Below are 21,163 nucleotides of genomic sequence, written 5' to 3'. Positions count from 1 at the left end.
AGCGATAGCACCCGCCCCCGTCATTCGTGCGATAGGTGGTGATCGCTGCTGTAGCGAACAATATCGCTACGGCAGCGTCACACGCACATACCTGTTCAGCGACGTCGCTGTGACCGCCGAACAATCTCTCCTTCAAGGGGGAGTATGTTCGGTGTCACTAAGCGGCTGCCCAATAGCAGAGGAGGGGCGGAGATGAGCGGGCGGAATATCCCGCCCACCTCCTTCCTTCCTCATTGCCGGTGGACGCAGGTAAGGAGATGTTCGTCGTTCCTGCGGTGTCACACGGAGCGATGTATGCTGCCGCAGGAACGAGGAACAACCAGCGGCGTGCACCACCAACGATATTATGAAAAGGAGCGGCGTGTCAATGATTTTTGACGTTTTTGCGATCGTTGATAGTCGCTTCTAGGTGTCGGTGTCACACGCTGCGATGTCGCTAACGACGTGACCCCGACGATATATCGTTTGCAATGTCGCAGCGTGTAAAGCACCCTTAAGGGCTACGCTAGAAAAGAAGGGAATTTTGTTTACTTACCGTAAATTCCTTTTCTTCTAGCTCTAATTGGGAGACCCAGACAATTGGGTGTATAGGCTATGCCTCCGGAGGCCGCACAAAGTATTACACTAAAAAGTGTTAAGCCCCTCCCCTTCTGCCTATACACCCCCCGTGCTCCCACGGGCTCCTCAGTTTTGGTGCAAAAGCAAGAAGGAGGAAAAAGAATTATAAACTGGTTTAAAGTAACTTCAATCCGAAGGAATATCGGAGAACTGAAACCATTCAACATGAACAACATGTGTACACAAAAAAAACAGGGGCGGGCGCTGGGTCTCCCAATTAGAGCTAGAAGAAAAGGAATTTACGGTAAGTAAACAAAATTCCCTTCTTCTTTGTCGCTCTATTGGGAGACCCAGACAATTGGGACGTCCAAAAGCAGTCCCTGGGTGGGAAAAATAATACCTCGTAATAGAGCCGTAAAACGGCCCTTTCCTACAGGTGGGCAACCGCCGCCTGAAGGACTCGTCTACCTAGGCTGGCATCCGCCGAAGCATAGGTATGCACCTGATAGTGCTTCGTGAAAGTGTGCAGGCTCGACCAGGTAGCCGCCTGACACACCTGCTGAGCCGTAGCCTGGTGCCTCAAAGCCCAGGACGCGCCCACGGCTCTGGTAGAATGGGCCTTCAGCCCTGAGGGAACCGGAAGCCCAGCCGAACGGTAAGCTTCGATAATTGGCTCCTTGATCCACCGAGCCAGGGTTGATTTGGAAGCCTGTGACCCTTTACGCTGGCCAGCGACAAGGACAAAGAGTGCATCAGAGCGGCGCAGGGGCGCCGTACGAGAAATGTAGAGTCTGAGTGCTCTCACCAGATCTAACAAGTGCAAATCCTTTTCACATTGGTGAACTGGATGAGGATAAAAAGAAGGTAAGGAGATATCCTGATTGAGATGAAAGGGGGATACCACCTTAGGGAGAAATTCCGGAACCGGACGCAGAACCACCTTGTCCTGGTGAAACACCAGGAAGGGAGCTTTGCATGACAGTGCAGCTAGCTCAGACACTCTGCGAAGTGAAGTGACTGCTACTAGAAAAACCACTTTCTGCGAAAGGCGTGAGAGAGAAATATCCCTCATTGGCTCGAATGGTGGTTTCTGAAGAACCATCAGCACCCTGTTTAGATCCCAGGGTTCTAACGGCCGCTTGTAAGGAGGGACTATGTGACAAACCCCCTGCAGGAACGTGCGTACCTGTGGAAGCCTGGCTAGGCGCTTCTGGAAAAACACAGAGAGCGCTGAGACTTGTCCCTTAAGGGAGCCGAGCGACAAACCCTTTTCCAGTCCAGATTGAAGGAAGGACAGAAAAGTGGGCAAGGCAAAAGGCCAGGGAGAAATACCCTGAGCAGAGCACCATGACAGGAAAATTTTCCACGTCCTGTGGTAGATCTTGGCGGACGTTGGTTTCCTAGCTTGTCTCATAGTGGCAATGATGTCTTGAGATAACCCTGAGGACGCTAGGATCCAGGACTCAATGGCCACACAGTCAGGTTGAGGGCCGCAGAATTCAGATGGAAAAACGGCCCTTGAGATAGCAAGTCTGGTCGGTCTGGTAGTGCCCACGGTTGGCCGACCGTGAGATGCCACAGATCCGGGTACCACGACCGCCTCGGCCAGTCTGGAGCGACGAGGATGACGCGGCGGCAGTCGGCCCTGATCTTGCGTAACACTCTGGGCAACAGTGCCCGCGGAGGAAACACATAAGGGAGCTGAAACTGCGACCAATCCTGAACTAAGGCGTCTGCCGCCAGAGCTCTGGGACCTTGAGACCGTGCCATGAATGCCGGGACCTTGTTGTTGTGCCGGGACGCCATGAGGTCGATGTCCGGCACCCGCCATTGGCAACAGATCTCCTGAAATACGTCCGGGTGAAGGGACCATTCCCCTGCATCCATGCCCTGGCGACTGAGATAATCTGCTTCCCAGTTTTCCACGCCTGGAATGTGAACTGCGGAGATGGTGGAGGCCGTGGCTTCCACCCACAGCAGAATCCGCCGGACTTCCTGGAAGGCTTGCCGACTGCGTGTCCCGCCTTGGTGGTTGATGTATGCCACCGCTGTGGAATTGTCCGACTGAATTCGGATCTGCTTGCCCTCCAGCCACTGCTGGAACGCTTTCAGGGCAAGATACACTGCCCGTATTTCCAGAACATTGATCTGAAGCGAGGACTCTTGCTGGGTCCACGTACCCTGAGCCCTGTGGTGGAGAAAAACCGCTCCCCACCCTGACAGACTCGCGTCCGTCGTGACCACCTCCCAGGATGGGGGTAGGAAGGATTTCCCTTTCGATAATGAAGTGGGAAGAAGCCACCACCGAAGGGAAGCTTTGGTCGCCTGCGAGAGGGAGACGTTCCTGTCGAGGGACGTCGGCTTCCTGTCCCATTTGCGTAGGATGTCCCATTGAAGAGGACGCAGGTGAAACTGCGCGAAAGGAACTGCCTCCATTGCTGCCACCATCTTCCCCAGGAAGTGCATGAGGCGCCTCAAGGTGTGTGACCGACCTTGAAGGAGAGATTGTACCCCTGTCTGTAGTGACCGCTGCTTGATCAGCGGAAGCTTCACTATCGCTGAGAGGGTATGAAACTCCATGCCAAGGTATGTCAGCGATTGGGCCGGTGTCAGATTTGACTTTGGAAAATTGATGATCCACCCGAAACTCTGGAGAGTCTCCAGGGTAGCGTCGAGGCTGTGTTGGCATGCCTCTAGAGAGGGTGCCTTGATCAACAGATCGTCCAAGTACGGGATCACCGAGTGACCCTGAGAGTGGAGGACCGCTACTACAGTAGCCATAACCTTGGTGAAAACCCGTGGGGCTGTTGCCAGGCCGAACGGCAGTGCCACGAACTGCAGGTGTTCGTTCCCTATGGCGAAGCGCAAGAAGCGCTGGTGCTCTGGAGCAATCGGTACGTGGAGATAAGCATCTTTGATATCGATCGATGCAAGGAAATCTCCTTGGGACATTGAGGCGATGACGGAGCGGAGGGATTCCATCCGGAACCGCCTGGTCTTTATGTGTTTGTTGAGAAGTTTCAGGTCCAGGACAGGTCGGAAAGACCCGTCCTTCTTTGGGACCACAAACAAGTTGGAGTAAAAACCGTGGCCCTGTTGCTGAAGAGGAACCGGGATCACCACTCCTTCTGCCTTCAGAATGCCCAGCGCCTGCAGAAGAGCCTTGGCTCGCTCGGGAGGCGGGGATGACATGAAGAATCGAGTCGGGGGACGAGAGGTGAACTCTATCTTGTAACCGTGAGACAGAATGTCTCACCCAACGGTCTTTTACCCGTGGCAGCCAGGTGTCGCAAAAGCGGGAGAGCCTGCCACCGACCGAGGATGCGGAGTGAGGATGCCAAAAGTCATGAGGAAGCCGCTTTGGTAGCGGCACCTCCGGTGGTCTGTTTAGGACGTGACTTAGACCTCCATGCATCAGAGTTCCTTTGATCTTTCTGAGGCCTTTTGGACGAGGAGAATTGGGACCTGCCCGCACCCCGAAAGGACCGAAACCTCGACTGCCCCTTCCTCTGTTGGGGTATGTTCGGTTTGGGCTGGGGTAAGGATGTATCCTTTCCCTTGGATTGTTTGATAATTTCATCCAAACGCTCGCCAAACAATCGTTCGCCAGAAATTGGCAAACTGGTTAAGCGCTTTTTGGAAACAGAATCTGCCTTCCATTCCCATAGCCACAAGGCCCTGCGGAGTACCACCGAATTGGCGGCTGCAACCGCCGTACGGCTCGCAGAGTCCAGGATAGCATTAATAGCGTAAGACGCAAATGCCGACGTCTGAGTGGTTATGGACGCCACCTGTGGCGCGGACGTGCGTGTGGCTGCGTCAATTTGCGCTTGACCTGCTGAGATAGCTTGTAGCGCCCATACGGCTGCGAATGCTGGGGCAAAAGAAGCGCCGATAGCTTCATAGATGGATTTCAACCAGAGCTCCATCTGCCTGTCAGTGGCATCTTTGAGTGAAGCCCCATCTTCCACTGCAACTATGGATCTAGCCGCCAGTCTGGAGATTGGAGGATCCACTTTGGGACACTGAGCCCAACTTTTGACCACGTCAGGGGGAAAGGGATAACGTGCATCCTAAAGGCGCTTAGAAAAACGCTTATCTGGACAAGCATGGTGATTCTGGACTGCCTCTCTGAAATCAGAGTGGTCCAGAAACATACTCGGTGTACGCTTGGGAAACCTGAAACGGAATTTCTCCTGCTGTGAAGCTGACTCCTCTACCGGAGGAGCTGAGGGAGAAATATCCAACATACGATTGATGGACGCAATAAGGTCGTTCACTATGGCGTCCCCGTCCGGAGTATCAAGATTGAGAGCGGCCTCAGGATCAGAATCCTGATCAGCTACTTCCGCGTCATCAACCAGCGATTCCCCTCGCTGAGACCCTGAACAATATGATGATGTCGAGGGAAAATTTAAGCGAGCTCGCTTAGTCGGTCTGGGGCTGGGGTCTGTGTCAGAACCCTCAGCTTGGGATCCATGAGACACCCCAGGAGGACATTGTTGGTCCAGCTGAGGTGGGCCAGGGAACAAAGAATCAACAGAGTCCCTGTGCTGAGATACCGGTCTGGACTGCAAGGCTTCTAGTATCTTAGCCATAGTCTCAGAGAGTTTTGCAAACTCCGTCCCTGTCACCTGAACAGTGTTAGCAGGTGGCTCCCCCTGGGCCCCCCCTAGCAGAGGCTCTGGCTGAGTAAGTGCCACAGGGGCCGAACAGTGCCTACAATGAGGGTCAGTGGAACCTGCCGGTAGCGGGGTCGTACATGCGGCGCAGGCAACATAATAAGCCTTTGTTTTGGCACCCCTGCCTTTCGTGGGCGCCATGCTATTATCTTCTCTGAGCAACACAATAGGGTATATAGCCAGAAATCAACTGTGCACTATACGGTGTAAAATAAACATATAATGTTACACTACTGCACAATGGGGCTAGCACCACAGGTGCTGCTTACCACCCGCTTAAAGCGGTTGTGCGGTCACCAGAGTCCCTGCCTGGGTCTCCCAGATTTTGTCCCCCTCTGCAGCGTCCGAGGAGCTGACAGGAATGGCTGCCGGCGTCCTGAGGAGAGGAGGGAGCCGTGGGCGTGACCCAGAAAGAGCGGGAACTGGAGCCTGCACTGTGCATAGTGAGGGGAGTGGAGTATGCAAAGCATGCTCCAGCCCTCAGTGCTGCTCGTTCTGTGCAGCGTCCCGCCCTTCCCCTGCCTGTCAGGGCTATGGGCGGGAGGAAAGGAAACTAGGCCGCAAAAAGCCGGGGACTCGAGTAATAAACGCGGCCGCCGTAAAAGCGCGGCCGGCGTGGAAGTCCCCGGCGCACTACAAGTCCCAGCCGCGCCGCAGTGTTTCCATGGCAGCGGCGGTCAGTGCGGCAGTCCCTATACATAAACACACTCAGGAACGCTGAGTGTGTAATGGCACATATTAACCCGGTCAGCGCCGCGGTCCCCGGTGCACTAGCACACCCAGCCAAGCTGGAGTGTTGCTGTGCGCGGTCCCCACGGGGACACAGAGTACCTCCAAGTAGCAGGGCCATGTCCCTGAACGATACCCGGCTCCTATCCAGCAGGCTCCACAGGAGTTGTGGATGAAGCACGGTCTCCTGTGCCTGGAGACAGATAGGATCCCACTTCCACCAGAGCCCTGAGGGGGATGGGGAAGGAAAACAGCATGTGGGCTCCAGCCTCCGTACCCGCAATGGATACCTCAACCTTAACAACACCGCCGACAAGAGTGGGGTGAGAAGGGAGCATGCTGGGGGCCCTATATGGGCCCACTTTTCTTCCATCCGACATGGTCAGCAGCTGCGGCTGACCAATCTGTGGAGCTGTGCGTGCGTGTCTGACCTCCTTCGCACAAAGCAAAAAACTGAGGAGCCCGTGGGAGCACGGGGGGTGTATAGGCAGAAGGGGAGGGTCTTAACACTTTTTAGTGTAATACTTTGTGCGGCCTCCGGAGGCATAGCCTATACACCCAATTGTCTGGGTCTCCCAATAGAGCGACAAAGAAAGACGAGCACTAATGGAGCAGAGTACTGGGCGCCTCAACCTTCAGCTTCTGCAAAATTGCAAGTCCGACCCTAATGGGGGTTGTAGTTTTGCAATAGTTTTAGATCCCCAGATGGCCGATCTCGGGGGCGCGGGCTTTTAGATTTATTTTGCATTGCTGACAGTTTCCCGACTTTAAGAACGGCCTCGTTTGCAGCTCCTGAAACAACTCACCCGGCTTCTTCAGAGTGATGGGCAGGCTGTAATTGTACGTGCTGCGCTTGGCTTTGACCGGCATGTCGTTATGGGCGTACCCTGTTTGAGAGATAAGAGGTGGTTAGATTATCACCAAATTACTTAAAAAAAAAGGGTAACATTTCTATTGGTTAGGCTGCTTTCACACATCCGGCACAATACGGCGTTCTGCAGAAAAAATGCAACCGTCTTTTTTTTTTGCTGCCGGTTGCGTTTTTTCCCCACATAGACTTGCGCTAGCGCCGTATCGTGCGTTGCGTCCATTTTTTGCCGGATGCGGCATGCCGGATGTAACGTTGCCTGGCATGTTTTTTGGTGTGGCGAAAAAAACCGCATCGCGCCACATCCGGCGCGATTCACAATGCAAGCCGGCGTCCTGCGTCAAAAACCGATGCGTTTTTTTTGCACTGCGCATGCTCAGTATCAAGCCGCATCCGTCAAAAACTGGACGGGCCGCATGGAAAAACTTATGCATCGGATCCGTTTTTTTCGCCGCATCCGTTGCATAGGTTTTTGAGCCGGATTGTGCCGCTCAGCATAAACCGGATGTGTGAAAGGAGCCTAAAGAGGTTGTGCAGCGCAGCTGATTCCTGCACAGCAGATGGCACAGATGCCATTATAACCGTCCAATGCCCAGCAGTTATTACACACGTGTACGAGACCCGCGGGTGCAGACGTCTGCAGCAGACATGACGCCCGGTGTATATTAATGCCAATAGTGCAATGGAGGGTGTGAGATCGTGCCCCTCCCGCCACTCACCGTACTTCATCCCACAGCGGATCCGGAAATCAAGAACTTGGTACATTTTAGCTTCTGGATTTTTCCTGGGGTCATAATCAAACCGCACCCAAAGACTTCTCCACGGCCCGGTCAGCTGCAGCGAGGAGCAAACAGGAGGTGGAGAAGGACGTGAGACATGGTATATACACCGTCACCAGCGAGGAGCAAACAGGAGGTGGAGGAGGACGCGAGACATGGTATATACACCGTCACCAGCGAGGAGCAAACAGGAGGTGGAGGAGGAAGTGAGACATGGTATATACACCGTCACCAGCGAGGAGCAAACAGGAGGTGGAGAAGGACGTGAGACATGGTATATACACCGTCACCAGCGAGGAGCAAACAGGAGGTGGAGAAGGACGTGAGACATGGTATATACACCGGCACCAGCGAGGAGCAAACAGGAGGTGGAGAAGGACGCGAGACATGATATATACACCGTCACCAGCGAGGAGCAAACAGGAGGTGGAGAAGGACGTGAGACATGGTATATACACCGGCACCAGCGAGGAGCAAACAGGAGGTGGAGAAGGACGTGAGACATGGTATATACACCGGCACCAGCGAGGAGCAAACAGGAGGTGGAGAAGGACGCGAGACATGATATATACACCGTCACCAGCAAGGAGCAAACAGGAGGTGGAGAAGGACGTGAGACATGGTATATACACCGGCACAAGGAAATAACGGAACCTGAGAACCGCTGGTAAAAGCCACAGACATCAGCGTCACGGCCCGCGTGTCCTGCAGCGTCACATCATGGTGTGCTCCAGTTACAACCAGAGCAGCAGCAAAAAAGCTAAGCTTTCTGCATCTAAACCATTCAATCATCCCAAATGTATTGTTACTACTGACCATGTAATAGGCAAAATACGGCAGCAGCAGCTTCAGCTTGTCGGGGTGGATGCTGATATTGGCCTTAATCGCGTTTCGGGACCAAATGGGTCGAAAAGTAAAAAGCTAAAGAGAGAACAGAAAGAACATGAATCTCAGAGATACAGAAGGCGCCGGTGTGATCTATATACATAGGCATGGAGGAAGGGAGGGGGACACAGCAACCATTCAATTATCACCCCCCAGTATATAACATCCAGCCCCTCGCCAATGCGATCTGAATTTACTAGTACGTATATAAAAGCCCCCACCGCTCTGCTGACCCCATAACTGCAGAGTGCGGACCTCCTCTGGTAACATCAGCACAAACACTGCACCTGCTGGGGGCTTCATTGCCGAGCAGCTGCAGATCACCAAGCACAATGCCGAGCAGCTGCAGATCACCAAGCACAATGCCGAGCCGTACATCACCAAGCACAATGCCGAGCTATCATCACCAAGCACAATGCCGAGCCGTACATCACCAAGCACAATGCCGAGCCGTACATCACCAAGCACAATGCCGAGCCGTACATCACCAAGCACAATGCAGAGCCGTACATCACCAAGCACAATGCCGAGCCGTACATCACCAAGCACAATGCCGAGCCGTACATCACCAAGCACAATGCCGAGCCGTACATCACCAAGCATAATGCCGAGCCGTACATCACCAAGCACAATGCCGAGCCGTACATCACCAAGCACAATGCCGAGCCGTACATCACCAAGCACAATGCCGAGCCATCATCACCAAGCACACTGCCGAGCCGTACATCACCAAGCACAATGCCGAGCTATCATCACCAAGCACAATGCCGAGCCGCACATCACCAAGCACAATGCCGAGCCGTACATCACCAAGCACAATGCCGAGCCGTACATCACCAAGCACAATGCCGAGCCGTACATCACCAAGCACAATGCCGAGCCGTACATCACCAAGCACAATGCCGAGCCGTACATCACCAAGCACAATGCCGAGCCGTACATCACCAAGCATAATGCCGAGCCGTACATCACCAAGCACAATGCCGAGCCGTACATCACCAAGCACAATGCCGAGCCGTACATCACCAAGCACAATGCCGAGCCGTACATCACCAAGCACAATGCCGAGCCGTACATCACCAAGCACAATGCCGAGCCGTACATCACCAAGCACAATGCCGAGCCGTACATCACCAAGCACAATGCCGAGCAACAGACAGAGCGGTGTAAAAACACCACCACATAGCTCTGGAGGAGACATGTTCTGTGCAGGGACGGATCGCACTTCTCTATCTGCGTCTGATGGAGGAGTCTGGGTTTGGTGATGGAGGCCGTTACCCCCTGACTGCACTGTACCCCCTGTACACATAGAGGAGGATGATGATGCTCCGGCTGTTATCAGGGGGCGGCTGCGGCCTCTTATACCAGTTATGGGAAATCTTAATCTTCACCTCAAGACATTGTGGACAACTGTAGTTTCAGTTTTATGGGAACAGTTTGGGGACCGGCTTTTTCTGTTTCCCATGACTGTGCCCCGTGCACAAGCTCCATACAGACAGGGAGGGGGAGAAGAAGACGGCGGTACAGACCTGGACCCCAGCCCCCTCCTATAATGGAGACTGCGCCTGGACCCCAGCCCCCTCCTATAATGGAGACTGTGAGCCCAGCCCCCAGCCCCCTCCTATAATGGAGACTGTGAGCCCAGCCCCCTCCTATAATGGATAAGGAATAACATTTGGAACACCATTCTAAGTCTGAACTGGGTGCAAAAACCTAAAAAAACATCACTATGGGGAGATAAGGTATGCACACCAGTGACTATGGAAGGGGAATACATGAAATAGCAGAAACTGCTGTGTGAATACTGACTTGAAAAATCCAATAGCTATATGTAAGAGTGAAAATGTGAAAAATGGAATCTGCATTACTGCCATAAATATATGAATAAAGAGAAATTTAGCTACTGAATTGATCAATGCAACAGAGCCCCAACACTACGCCAAAGTATTTCTCTACGTTGGGGTCCCTAGCTTGTGTGTGTCCTCTCATGCAGTTTTGCACCCAGTTCAGACTTAGAATGGAGTTCCAAATGTTATTCCTTATTTGTTAGTAGTTTTTCGTTTGTGAACCCTCCCCAACCACACCTATTGCCAATCCATATCATACGCATATATAGCCTGGGTCTCAGCTTCCCATACACGGTAAGTTTTTTTAACTGCATGAGAGGACACACACAAGCTAGGGACCCCAACGTAGAGAAATACTTTGCCGTAGTGTTGGGGCTCTATTGCATTGATCAATTCAGTAGCTAAATTTCTCTTGATTCATATGTTCATGGCAGTAATGCAGATTCCATTTTTCACATTTTCACTCTTGCATATAGCTATTGGATTTTTCAAGTCAGTATTCACACAGCAGTTTCTGCTATTTCATGTATTCCCCTTACATAGTCATTGGTGTGCATACCTTATCCCTCCTATAATGGAGACTGTGAGCCTGGACCCCAGCCCCACCCTATAATGGAGACTGTGAGCTCCGACCTCAGCCCCCTCCTGCAATGGAGACTGTGAGCCCGGACCCCAGCCCCATCCCATAATGGAGACTGTGAGCCCAGACCTCAGCCCCATCCTATAATGGAGACTGTGAGCCCAGACCATAGCCCCATCCCATAATGGAGACTGTGAGCCCAGACCTCAGCCCCATCCTATAATGGAGACTGTGAGCCCAGACCTCAGCCCCATCCTATAATGGAGACTGTGAGCCCAGACCTCAGCCCCATCCTATAATGGAGACTGTGAGCCCAGACCTCAGCCCCATCCTATAATGGAGACTGTGAGCCCTGACCCCAGCCCCATCCTACAATGGAGACTGTGAGCCCAGACCCCAGCCCCATCCTACAATGGAGACTGTGAGCCCAGACCATAGCCCCATCCCATAATGGAGACTGTGAGCCCTGACACCAGCCCCATCCTATAATGGAGACTGTGAGCCCTGACCCCAGCCCCATCCTATAATGGAGACTGTGAGCCCTGACCCCAGCCACATCCTATAATGGAGACTGTGAGCCTGGACCCCAGCCCCATCCTATAATGGACACTGTGAACCCCGACCTCAGCCCCTTCCTATAATGGAGACTGTGAGCCTGGACCCCAGCCCCATACTATAATGGAGACTGTGAGCCCGGACCCCAGCCCCATCCTATAATGGAGACTGTGAGCCCAGACCCCAGCCCCCTCCTATAATGGAGACTGTGAACCCGGACCCCAGCCCCCTCCTATAATGGAGACTGTGAACCCGGACCCCAGCCCCCATCCTATAATGGAGACTGTGAGCCCAGACCCCAGCCCCATCCTATTATGGAGACTGTGACCTCGGTCTTCCCAACATCAGGGTCTGAAGGGGCAAACATTCAGTGCCAGTGTAGAACGTACCCTCCTCATCTCCTGCTCTACTTTGTTATCCACAGAATTGGTACACAGCTTCTTCCAGTTCTTGACGGCAGCTGGGTGAGGTTCAGTGGGCACCTCTGCATCTTCAAAGTTAACAAATATGGCATTGTGGGGTCTGCGGGCCCGGCTTAACCCGATCAGATTCTCACTGGACAAATGCGGAGGCTGATAACCGTCCCTGAAAAAAAAAAAGGAAAAAAAAAAAAGGATTGTATGAAATGTGCAGTACTGGACACGAACAGAAGATGGCGCTGTGCAGCTGCTCACAAGGGTAATGTACTATAGTTGGTTTCTAAAACTGCCCCAAAGACAGCAAGTGCCCTGGTGGGGCCGAGGGGGGATTGCGGGAAAAGGCTGTGCATTCCCTGTACAGAAAGTGACAGGGCACCACCGAGGAGCAGGGGAAAAAGGATCCATCACTACTCAGATACCGCAACGACCAGGATCCATACCTGTGATTGATGTTAGGACGATAGTAATAATCCACGGGGTTGTCCAGTCGGGAGAATATCGGCGGAGGGATATGAAGGGGGATGTCCTGGTGGAAGTATTCTTCCTTCTCCGGCTTCGTCAGTAAAACTCTGTCATAGAGAGAAGTCTGCGGCTCGCCCAGCTCCCCAGTGAAAGCCAAATACTGGAAATCTGACATTCCTGAAAAATGGAAAAAGGACACATCAGTTTACTGCTTTTTGGCCTATTCTGCATTCACAATTCCACATCCTTCAGAGCTCAAATATCCCAGAATTCCCTACTTCAATAGAGTCTGCAAAGCATTGTATTCTAGAAATCTGTTGAGAAGTGACCACACCAGCAGAATAGAGAGCGCAGCTCTGGAGTATAAAAAAGGATATAACTCTGGATCAGTAATGTAATGTATGTCCACAGTGACTGCACCAGCAGAATAGTGAGTGCAGCTCTGGAGTATAATGCAGGAGGTAACTCAGGATCAGTAATGTAATGTCTGTACACAGTGACTGCACCAGCAGAATAGTGAGTGCAGCTCTGGAGTATAAAAAAGGATATAACTCTGGATCAGTAATGTAATGTATGTACACAGTGACTGCATCAGCAGAATAGCGAGTGCGGCTCTGGAGTATAATACAGGAGGTAACTCAGGATCAGTAATGTATGTACACAGTGACTGCATCAGCAGAATAGTGAGTGCAGCTCTGGAGTATAATACAGGAGGTAACTCAGGATCAGTAATGTATGTACACAGTGACTCCACCAGCAAAATAGTGAGTGCAGCTCTGGATTATAATACAGGAGGTAACTCAGGATCAGTAATGTAATGTATGTACACAGTGACTGCACCAGCAGAATAGTGAGCGCAGCTCTGGAGTATTATACAGGAGGTAACTCAGGATCAGTAATGTATGTACACAGTGACTGCACCAGCAGAATAGTGAGTACAGCTCTGGAGGATAATACAGGAGGTAACTCAGGATCAGTAATGTATGTACACAGTGACTGCACCAGCAGAATAGTGAGTGCAGCTCTGGAGTATAATACAGGAGGTAACTCAGGATCAGTAATGTATGTACACAGTGACTCCACCAGCAGAATAGTGAGTGCAGCTCTGGAGGATAATTCAGGAGGTAACTCAGGATCAGTAATGTATGTACACAGTGACTGCACCAGCAGAATAGTGAGTGCAGCTCTGGAGTATAATACAGGAGGTAACTCAGGATCAGTAATGTAATGTATGTACACAGTGACTGCACCAGCAGAATAGTGAGCGCAGCTCTGGAGTATTATACAGGAGGTAACTCAGGATCAGTAATGTATGTACACAGTGACTGCACCAGCAGAATAGTGAGTACAGCTCTGGAGGATAATACAGGAGGTAACTCAGGATCAGTAATGTATGTACACAGTGACTGCACCAGCAGAATAGTGAGTGCAGCTCTGGAGTATAATACAGGAGGTAACTCAGGATCAGTAATGTATGTACACAGTGACTCCACCAGCAGAATAGTGAGTGCAGCTCTGGAGGATAATTCAGGAGGTAACTCAGGATCAGTAATGTATGTACACAGTGACTGCACCAGCAGAATAGTGAGTGCAGCTCTGGAGTATAATACAGATTCTGGGTTATCAGACACCAGTAATTACACTAACATGATGAATACATTCCACGAACCTTGAAACTTATAGACGGTGCCCACCACCCCCAGGATCTCCATGCTGATGGTTCCTTCCTCCTCTCCAGTATTGGGGTGGGATGACTTTTTCTTCCGGGTTTTCTTCCTCACCCGCAGGATCATGGTGGTGGTGGGGTAGCGGTTGGCACACAGTGGGTGGCAGTAGGGGTCCTTCGGTCTGAAGTAGAGCTCGAGCCTCTTTGCGGGGTCGGCGTACACCTGTCAGAACATCACACAAACATCAGAACTACAAGTGACAGCATGTTCTGCCCACAAGGCATTCTGGGAATTGTAGTTCTATAACTTAAAATAAGCCAGAACTACAGAGCATTGCTTTGAATGGGGGAATAATAACAGTGTTACACCCCCAGCATCATGTAATGGAGGGAGGCCTCACCCGGGACACTCCTTCCTCTCCTCCCAGAGTCCGCAGCATCCTGCCCACGTCCTGCACGAGCCCCGGGTACTCCACGCACACCATGGGCTTCTGCTGCTGTGGAAGCGACACCACACTGGAGCCCTCCATGTCTGCGGTGACGGGTCCGTCACTATTTACCCGCCGTCCTGCTCAGGCGCCTGCACAAAAGGTTCCGCGGAAGAAAAGTACAACTCGTTACCCATAGCGACCAATCACGTACCTTGTTTCATTCTCCGATTCGCGCTGAAAAAATGTTAACTGCAATCTCATTGGTTGCTACTGACAACCGAAAACTGACCCTTCAGGCTTCTGTTTATCCATGAGGCCTAGTGTAAAATTCCTTTAATCCGGAATTACTGGTCGCAGACACGAGTATATAAAATATTACAGAACTCGAAAATTCCCAACGCTTTTCAAGTTATGAAATATTAAAGATGATCTGATCATATTAAAGGGATTGTCCTCCACCGTCAGTGTGAACACTCCTTTATGAGAACACAGCGAACATTATATAGGGACGATCGCAGATTCTGCTCCAAATTCTACATAAAATAAAATTTCAATACGTTTTCCATTGATTTCAGCGAGCAATCACTTGTCGATTGTGCCCCAAAATTAAAAAAAGATCCGTACGGCCACAGATACTGAGCAGAAAAGAAAAGGGCATTTGAGGTGTTTCCTCATGTCGATTTTGGCCCAGATCTGCCTCAAAATGCATCGCAAACACTTTGTGTAACCGTATCCTAGGCACATGTTCACATTGCGGTTTATTCATGCATTTTTTGGGTGGTCTGCTATCAAAAAAATGCAAAAAAACCCCCACAAATTTGACTATGGAATCAAAAGAAACAGAGAAAAAAATGCTCCATACACAAAACTGCCAAAAAAAACCTAAAACACTATAATGTGCCCCAAAAAATGTTTTTTTTTGAACCAGGTATGAAAAACTCACATAAAAAACTCAGTGTGAACATAGCCTTAGGCTCCCTTTACACTGCGTTCTGATCTCCGTTCAGTGGTCCCATCTGGGCTTCCATCCGAACCCTCCGCAAAACGGATTTCGGACGCATGCGCCGACAGGGCCATTGACTATTATGGTGCAGACGGAGTCTTCGTGTGCTCTGAGTATACGCTTACTGTAGATGAACACCCAGATGCAGTCTACTACGTCTGGCTGTCTCCCTCCCATAGGTATACTCCTGAAAATGGTGCACGACAGAGGACATGGTGACTCCGTAAGCACCATGGCCTCATCGGCGCATGCGTCCGAAATCCGCTTTGTGAGGGGGTTCAGACGAAAGCCCTGCTGGGACCACTGAACGGGTAGAGGAACATAGTGTGAGAGCGGCCTTACAGCTTAGACTATGACGTACGCAGAATATCCTAGAGCAGTAATCTCAATCCATCACCAATACTAATGAGTCCTGAAAACATGATGTGTTGGTGGATCTGGAGAACTGGAGTTGGGGAACACGTCCTAGAGGCTCTGGAAGAGGGGGCGACTCCCATTCAAGAATTGTCAACTCTAACTTTTTTTGTGGCATACCCCAGAGGATCACAGTGCAGAAATCCAACCTATGGATCACTTCCACGAGGATACATGTAAATTAATGGGGTAATTTGTGAGGACCAATGGAGGATATGAGGGGGAACAACAACGATTTTAATGTTTGGACCATAGTGGACCCTCTGTCCCTTTGGACCCCTGTGCGGCTGAAGAGGCTATATGTTCGCCTCTACTCCCTCATCTAAATAGAAATTTAAGGGTTGTGAAAGGCTATGTTCACGCAGGGCATTTTTGCTGCATTTTTGCACCGTTTTTAGCATGGATTTTGCATTGGTTTTATGCAAATTCATAATAAAGCGCTAATAAAGCGCTGCCTTCACAGACCCAGCAAAGTCTATGAGATGTCGGAAATCTCCTGCAAATACACAAATCACCTCCGGATTTTTCCTGACTGTTTTGTCAACCTCCTGCGTTTTTGCAGTGTTTTTTAAAGAATGAGCATGTCAATTCTTTGCAGCGTTTTTCCATAGTTTTGCACTGAAAACCACCCACAGTATAGAACAAAACGCTGCAAAAACGCCACAAAAGCCGTACCAAAACCGCAGATGACTCCCAGGAGACATCCTGCCACAAGATCAGGAAAAAAAAACGCTGCAAAAACCGCACCACATTCGCAGATGACTCCCAGGTGACATCCTACCACAAGATCAGGAAAAAAACGCTGCAAAAATGCCACAAAAGCCACACTAACTCCGCAGATGACTCCCAAGAGACATCCCGCCACAAGATCAGGAAAAAAAGTTGCAAAAATGCCACAAAAAAATGCACCAAATGCGCAGATGACCCCCAGGAGACATCCCGCCACAAGATCAGGAAAAAAACGCTGCAAAATCGCTACAAAAACTGCACCAAACTGCAGATGACTCCCAGGAGACATCACGCCACAAGATCAGGAAAAAAACACTGTAAAAATGCCACAAAAACCCACACCAAATCCGCAGATGACTCCCAGGAGACATCCCACCACAAGATCAGGAAAAAAACCGCTGCAAAATCGCTACAAAAACTGCACCAAACCGCAGATGACTCCCAGGAGACATCACGCCACAAGATCAGGAAAAAAACACTGTAAAAATGCCACAAAAACCGCACCAAATCCGCAGATGATTTCCAGGAGACATCCCACCACAAGATCAAGAAAAAAACGCTGTAAAAATGCCACAAAAACCCACACCAAAACCACAGATGACTCTTAGGAGACATCCCGCCACAAGATCAGGAAAAAAGCACTGCAAAATCGCCACAAAAACGCACCAAAACCGCAGATGACTCCCAGGAGACATCCCACCACAAGATCAGGAAAAAAACACTGTAAAATCGCCACAAAAAACGCACCAAAACCGCAGATGACTCCCAGGAAACATCCCACCACAAGATCAGGGAAAAAATGCTGTAAAAATGCCACAAAAAACGCACCAAAACTGCAGATGACTCCCAGGAAACATCCCGCCACAAGATCAGGAAAAAAAAAACACTGCAAAAATGCCACAAAAACCCACACCAAATCCACAGATGACTCTCAGGAGACATCCCACCACAAGATCAGGAAAAAACGCCCTGTGTGAACATAACCAAACTGTACGAACGGGGTCTGGAAGAAAATGTGGCAAAAAGAGCCATGGATCGGCGGAAAACGTGATTTGTTAATGGTAACACAACTCATGACATCTTCAGTAACAATTGGCGCATATGGACTAGGGTGAAATGGCAACTTTGGTTACGTGGCGTCAAGTCAGATATTTGGGATTTATCTGCGCATTTTTCAGAGTTGTGGTTTAAAAGACAAAACCATTGACTCACTGTCGCATTCGATAAGAAATGAGGTCTGTTATGGCAAAATGGCAGGTGACAAACAAATCCAGAAGAGTGGGGCTTTGTCCGCACTCTGCATTTTTGTGGTGACCACAAAAATGCACCCTGTGGCCATAAAAACATATCGTGTATCAAAAAACGTATAAAAAAAAATTATCAAAAAAAACTTATCAAAAAGTGCAGCGTGTGCATGGGGCCTTGCATTTATTATGCAACCAATAAAGATGACCGATATTGCTTATGTCTACAGAGATCCAGCAGGGGGCATCATAGCCTCAGAAAAGGAACAGCCTGTACTCCGCAAAAATGTCTGCAGCTTCACCTCTGTAAACGCCACATCAGTTACAGATTTTTGCTGGGACTGAGAGTATTACAAGTGCGCAGCCATTGGCATGCAGAACACTGGTGCCATTATGACAGCCTGTATTCTGCAGGATGTGATGAGGTGTTTTTGGGATTTTCATAGACAGACTACAGAATTCATTCAATAACCGGTCCAGGGGTTAGGGCGTAAGTACATCAGTGGCCATATAAGAGGCTACCATGCGGTCTCAGGAGATAATGGAGACCCATTACAGACTGATATGGTTGCCATTTTAATAGACGGCAGGTATGTGCTGGCGTATGGTAGTGTGAAACGGCGCAGGGTCAGCTCCAGGATTACGCCGCCCTTGGGTGATAAAGTCCTATTGGCAAGGAGGCAGACGGTAGTGGCCGCCTGCAGGAGACCGGGAAGACGACCAGTGGAACCGTAAGGGACAGGGTAGTGGCCCGCCGGAACCGAACCGGGGAGCCAACTGGATACCGGAGCACCAGGCAGGGTACTCAGACCCCGAACTAGGCTAGAAGCCACCACCATAGTCAAATTAACTGATTGCGGTCTGGACCTCAGGGGTTCATTCCCACCTAAGTCCCAATTGAAGGCAACAGCCCAACCATTCCAGATAAGTGCCACCGCCAAGGGCAAGAGATCCAAAGGGCCAGTGTCTGCGGGCAAACGGGCTCCTACGACAGGTACACGTCGAGGAGCGGACTACCGGAGTCAAGATTCACACACAGAGGTGCAGGAGAAAAGCGGACATTACCAACCTAACCTGGGAAAAGCTGCAGCCGGCTGCGGGCCCCGTTCATCACTCCGTTTGGTTTACCAGTGACTCCAGTGTCTTGTGTCAGAGTGAGTACACCAGTGCCATCCGGCACCGCGCCGCGCTGCACCGCAACACTACACCCTGCACCCGGGCCCCTGCCCACCGGACCCCGGGACCAACATCCCCTACCGACAGAGGGGTCAACACCTAGCTGCGCTACTACACCGCTCCCGGCGGCCCCCACACCTTCACCGCAGCGGTGGTGTCTACAATCACCACAACCCGTGGGTGGCGTCACGAACTATCACTTCAAACCAAACACCCAAATCCCTGCGTGTAGCGCCAACTCCCTTGCAGAGCGACGTAACCCCCGGGACCATGAGAGGCTCGAGCCACCACCCGCAGTGCGAGCACGGATCCGATATGCAGATATGCAGTGCGCATTGCTACAACCTGGGGCCCATTGCTGCCTCCGAGGCAGGTGGAATTTATTATTTTGATCCGCTATTGGACTGTAAAGGGTCCATATATTGTTTTTGCACAGGGGCTCTTTTGTGTCTGTGTCCACCATGGGATGGAGTGGGTACTTGTCAGTTGCAAAAGGGGCCACATTTTAAGTAGCTTCTTGGTGACCACCCAAAAAAATGGCACCAGAAGTCTCCCGGCAGCTGTGGAGCCATAGGTACTATGCTATGAAGCAGATTCTGAAAGCTCAGCGTCAGGAGGAGGCCAGAAAGCCTTCACTTTTCACAGCACATTTCCCATGTGGGATTGGAAGTACAGTGACTGCTGAGATGTTATCCTGACAAAAAGCAGAAGAACCATTTTTGAAGTGACGAGAAATGTCAAAGTGCTGAAGTGGAAGGAGAGCGCGGCACGCGGAGGACGGTGGATGGCGGCATTCGTTATCATCGCCTCCCAGTATCCCATTAGGAGGCTACACCCCATCCTCACCCAATTACTCAGCAAATTTCGCCTGCTGAAAAAAAAAACATAAGAGTGAACAAATCTCACAGTCTGAAATGATCTCTGCAAAATCTACGAAAATAAGTAATAAGTATGTGAACCCTCCACGATACGTGTCCAACGCAACCGAAATTTGGGGGTAATTTACTAATAACTGCGCCCAGAATTTATGGTGTCCATGACCTTCCCCCTACATCCTCTGTCAGCTGTCACATTGGGGGTCACCAATGTTTATGGGCTCCCCAATCTTCTCCTGGGAGACCCAGTCTCATCTATTTGGATGACTTTAACCCCTTAGAGACCAGGTTATTTTTCATTTTTCTGCTTTTGTGTTTTTTCCCCCCATCTTCCAAGTGCCAAAACTTTTTTTTTTTTTTCCATTTTCTATCCACATAATATGAGTTTTTGTTGTAGTATTGATTGATGCCATTTTACCGTATAAAAAAAAAAAAAAAAAAATGGAAAAAAATTTTAAAGTTAGAAAAAATAGTGAAAAAATACCAAACAAAACAGAATTTCATAAAAAAAAATTGTTATGTTATTACGGTGTTTATTGTGCGGAAAAAAACGACCCATTTACACAATTCTCCAAGTCAGACCAAACTTTTGTGTTATTTTAATTTTTTTTAAAAATTCAGAACTTTCTTAAAAAAAAAAGTTTTGTTTTTTTGTCGCTGTTTTCTGAGATCCATAACTTTTTTCCTGAGAGCTGATTTTTTTTTTTGTGCCTGAGTTGACGTTTTTATCAGTACCATTTTGGCATAAATATGGGGTTTTAATCACTTTTTATGTAATTTTTTGGGGACAGATGAAGGCACGGGAATGTGGGAATTCTGGCACTTCGATTTTTTTTCTTAATGGTGTCTACGATTAGTTTTAGATTTCCTTAGATCGGACTCTTACAGGAGCGGTGATAGTAAATAATATTATTTATAATATAACTAAATAATATATATTATTTATATATATATACAGTCATATGAAAAAGTTTGGGCACCCCTATTAATGTTAACCTTTTTTCTTTATAACAATTTGGGTTTTTGCTATTTCAGTTTCATATATCTAATAACTGATGGACTGAGTAATATTTCTGGATTGAAATGAGGTTTATTGTACTAACAGAAAATGTGCAATCCGCATTTAAACAAAATTTGACCGGTGCAAAAGTATGGGCACCTCAACATAAAAGTGACATTAATATTTTGTAGATCTTCCTTTTGCAAAAATCCCAGCCTCTAGTCGCTTCCTGTAGCTGTTAATGAGTTCCTGGATCCTGGA

At 49.8% G+C, this 21,163-nt stretch overlaps 1 protein-coding gene across 1 annotated transcript in view; it reads right to left on the bottom strand.

Annotated features, from left to right (window-relative positions):
- GTF3C5 (general transcription factor IIIC subunit 5) overlaps positions 1–14,599 on the bottom strand; it is a 29,074-nt gene extending 14,475 nt beyond the window's left edge. Inside the window, exons 1-7 of the mRNA XM_075322925.1 lie at positions 14,432–14,599; positions 14,034–14,253; positions 12,343–12,541; positions 11,873–12,068; positions 8,433–8,537; positions 7,557–7,671; positions 6,776–6,856 (exon numbers count right to left, since the gene is read on the bottom strand). Of these exons, the coding sequence (XP_075179040.1) occupies positions 6,776–6,856; positions 7,557–7,671; positions 8,433–8,537; positions 11,873–12,068; positions 12,343–12,541; positions 14,034–14,253; positions 14,432–14,560 (1,045 nt within the window). The 5' untranslated portion in view covers positions 14,561–14,599. The remainder of the gene's footprint in view (positions 1–6,775; positions 6,857–7,556; positions 7,672–8,432; positions 8,538–11,872; positions 12,069–12,342; positions 12,542–14,033; positions 14,254–14,431) is intronic.
- Between the last annotated feature and the right edge of the window lie 6,564 nt (positions 14,600–21,163).

Source organism: Anomaloglossus baeobatrachus, chromosome 9 (assembly GCF_048569485.1).
Source record: "Anomaloglossus baeobatrachus isolate aAnoBae1 chromosome 9, aAnoBae1.hap1, whole genome shotgun sequence".
NCBI classification, from domain to species: Eukaryota; Metazoa; Chordata; class Amphibia; order Anura; family Aromobatidae; genus Anomaloglossus; species Anomaloglossus baeobatrachus.
This window is presented reverse-complemented; position numbering and strand designations above follow the sequence as displayed.